The sequence below is a fragment of the Chinchilla lanigera genome, unplaced genomic scaffold (assembly GCF_000276665.1).
Source record: "Chinchilla lanigera isolate Chin_1 unplaced genomic scaffold, ChiLan1.0 scaffold00043, whole genome shotgun sequence".
Classification (NCBI taxonomy): domain Eukaryota; kingdom Metazoa; phylum Chordata; class Mammalia; order Rodentia; family Chinchillidae; genus Chinchilla; species Chinchilla lanigera.
The window spans coordinates 13,344,932-13,348,836 of NW_004955444.1; the positions used below are offsets into that span (position 1 = coordinate 13,344,932).

Genomic DNA, 3,905 nt, shown 5'->3' on the forward strand with positions numbered 1-3,905 from the left:
GTAACTATTATTTACAGAATGGTCATATAATGTATGATGGTTAAAGTTCTTTTACAACTTTTTCTCAGTATCAATAACTGAATTTCTTCATAATCTTCTGTATAGGAATAGTCAGTTTATTCTCAAATTTTTTTGCCAGAATTTCTCTCACTGTTTGACCGTGTAAGGTCATGTATTGTTTTATTTCTTCTCACATTCCCCTCCTCCCCTGCTCACACATAATACTGCTGTTTTCTAGGTTTTCTCAGTAGCTATGACCTAGGAACTATCATTCTGGGGACTTCTTTTCTTTCTCTCCTGCCTTGAAGTTTCTGTTTGCTCCATTCTAGTATTTCTCTCTCCCTGGTATCCTCCTCGTTTCTTTTTATACTACAAACTTCTAATGTCTTTCCGAGAAAAAGTGCAACGGTAGGTAAATGCTTGACTTCTTCAAGGTCTGAAAGATATCTTTGTTGCTCTCTCACTACATTGATAGTATGGCCAGGTACACAGATTCCTAGCCAGAAAATCAGTTGTTTGGAATTTTGAAGGCTTTATTTCATTGTTGTCTAGCTTCTAATTTGTTGCTGAGATGGCTTTTGCCATGCCATCCTTTGTATGTGACCTGCTTTTATTTTTACTCCCTGCAAGATTTTAAATTTTAATTTTGTACCCATTATTCTGAGATGTCACTATGTTTTGGTGTAGATCTCTATTATTCTAGGCATGAACTTGGCTGTCAACACCTGGAAAACAGTTATCAGGCTTTTTCCCTCAGTTTTCTTATGTTATTTTCTTCTCAAAATTTTTCTGCACATTATGTGTCATTTAGGATAGATGGAGCGAGACAAGGGTGCCAGTTTCTCTTCATAGCTTCTAATTTGTTCAAGCTTTATCTCACTGTGCACCCAGCTTTCCTTCCCATCTGCCTGCAGTGCTGACTTACACCTGTCTTCACACCCACTAACAGACACTAAGGCAGCAGTCTTTCTTACACATATGAATTCCCCTTCATAGTCCTGATTTTGTAGGTTTGCTGTGTGATTCCGTAACCATACCTCCCTTATAGTATTTTAATAACTAACAAATCCCTGTAATAAATCCTTTATTCTATACCACTTTTAGCAATTTTGACTCTCTGAACCAACCCTAACAGATATTCATTTTGGATTTTTGTTATTGTTCATAATCTTCCTGGCTAACTTTAAAACTTTATATCCTTTTTCCCATATGATCATAGAATCAGCCTATCTAGTTAAAAAATGTTTGTGTACAGGTGATGTTAAAAATGGAGACTGGTCTGGGGATTTAGCTCAGTAGCATAGTGCCTGCCTGGCAAGTGCAAGGTCCTGAGTTCAATTTCCAGTACCAAAAAATATATAAAAGTGTAGATTAATTTGTGATTTTTTTTTTAGTAGATTGTCTTCCTATTCAAAAATTTCTTAATCATTTTTTTCTAAACATCTCAAGTCTATTTCTGTACTTCTCCTGTGTAGGTTTCCTTTATATATATCTTGTGTCTTAAATTCTTAGGCATTGTTTTTATAGCTTTAGGTAATGAATTTGTTCCACTATTTAGAGTTTGCTCTCTGTGATGATCAATTTTATGTAAAAGCCCACTAGGCTATACTGTTCAGTTGTTCAGTGAAACCCTTTAGATGTAGCTATAAAGGTATTTTGTGGACACAAATGACATTTATAACCTGTTGACTGCAAGCAGATTACCCTTATTAAAGTGGGCTGGTTCCATCCAATCAGTTGAAGGCCTTAAGAGCAAAGACAGACTTCGTGAAGAAGCAGCGATTTGGCCATGACTTCAACACAAAAACCTTATCGGAGTTTTTGGTCTGTTGGTCTGCCCTGCAGGTTTCAGACTCAAAACTGTAACATCAATAAATTTCTAGCCCTACAGATTTCAGACTTGCCAAGGTCCACAACTATAATACAGTTCCTTAAATCTCTCTCGCTCTCTCTCTCTGTAATATCACATATAACGTATATGAGATGTATCTTATGTTATAGGTTATCTGGTGAGCTCTAACTAACACACTTTCCAGCACAATGAAGAACACTGAAACATGACATTTTGTTCTTGAGATACTACATAGTATAGTGGGACATACACGGCTTTGAAATCACACACATCAATTCATTGTGGAAAATAATTTATGCTCTTGGAAGCTCATTCCTCATCCATAGAATAGGGATAAAAATTATCCGACACACGTGGCCATTGTGCTGAGCAAAGGTAAACGTTGTGTCTAGAATTTCTATCATGGTTCTTGGCTCACACCAAATGCAGAATAACCTACTCTTCTGACAGAAGATGCACAGTTTGGTTCCCACTTGGTGCTCTGTGTTTTATTAGATGATTTCACCAAAGTGAGTCTCTTAGATGCTACTACATGTGGTTATATGGTTATTTTACTTTATATACACTAATATTACATTAACACCATCTTCTTGGTAGTTAGATATACGCAGAACTCAAATTTGATGCTAGTTCCTGCCACTTAACTGTGTAAGGTGTGGGGCAAATTTGTTACAATGGGCCTATTCTCAATTTAGATACTAATAACGGCCTTACAAATTGTGCAAATTAAAAATGATAACCAGAACATGTTAGCATAATCCCAAGCACACAGTAGATGCTCAATAGATATACCAGATATTATGGCAGTAATTATAGTTTCAAAGATAGTTGCCTCGGTTATCCCACTGAGAGCTTCACCATCTAGTGAAGACAAGAGTTGATACCACGTATGGGGGTTATATAACTTTTAATGGTGAAGGTAAACAAGTAGGCAAACAGAGAGGAGGTATGGCTTACATACTACAAAGAGAGGCCACGAGAAGACGATAAAAGATCTCTCAGATCTCTCTTTTATCGAATCATGTGCACTTGGTACCTGGTGCCATAATCAGTCAAAGGTTATGCAATATGAAAGGTCTACTACCCTGCCGGTGCCAATCATCCCAAATACGTGCAAGACTGGCCGGTGCCAATCATCCCAAATACGTGCAAGACTGAGTACTTTGCAAACTGAGCCAAATCAGTCTCTGCCAGTAGGAGTCTGTTTAGGTTGAGGTCTCCAAGGCGGAAAAGCGTTAGGAAACGTCAACTCCTGCAGAAAAACTGACCGTTTGAGGAGAAATGCGTCAAAACGAACACGCTAATTACATCTCTAGCTTACCAAACAGTCTAGAAGCTCTTCACCTTTTCCACTTCCTAAAAACCGAAAGCTAGAAACAAAAAACACTTGTTAGGAGGGGAACGCTGCTTTTTCCCCCTTTGTCTTCTAAACACCATCCTTTCTCATTGCTCTCCTTGCATGATCCTGCTTTCTTCTCTAATCTCGTTTCTTTCTCCAACATCCAGAGGCCCCCTCCTCACTCTCGGGTTCCCCGCTGCCCTCTCCGCCCCGCCAGCCCGGACGGCTGCGGGCCGCACCTGCCCGCGGAGCCCTGGCGACTGCCCCACCAAGGTCCGGGCAGTGACGTCGCCGGGCGGACGGCGCTCGCGAGTCCGCTGACGTCACTGCCGCGGCGGTCACGAGCGAAGCCCAAGAATGGGACTTCAAGGAGGGGAAGCTGGCTGCGCCCTCCGCCGTCAGGGCTGAGCGCGGCAAGGACGCCAAGTGCCTTCGGCTTCTGGGGCGGCCCGGCCGAGATGGCGCTTCTCGCGCCAGCCGGAGCCAACCCACACCTCAGCGCGCTCCAACGCCAGAACGCAGCGCTAACTGGTTGCTCGAACCGCGGGGCTTCCCGCGCACGCGCCCTGCGCTGCAGGGGACAGAGGCGGGAGCTGCGGCGCGCCTCGGGGAGGGGAAAGGATGCGCGCGGAGGGAACGGAGCGGGCCGAAGCGCAGGGTGCGGCGCAGGACGAAAGCTGCAGCGCCTCGCCTCCAGCCCTGCTCCCTGGGCGC

At 42.8% G+C, this 3,905-nt stretch overlaps 1 protein-coding gene across 1 annotated transcript; it reads left to right on the forward strand.

Annotated features, from left to right (window-relative positions):
* Nucleotides 1-382: 382 nt before the first annotated feature.
* On the forward strand, nt 383-3,905 carry LOC106149364 (the record flags this gene model as incomplete). The annotated part of the gene is given in 3 exon segments (XM_013518149.1): nt 383-408; nt 1,716-1,824; nt 3,227-3,905. Coding segments are annotated over 3 exon segments (814 nt in total), but the record flags the coding sequence as incomplete, so codon positions are not given.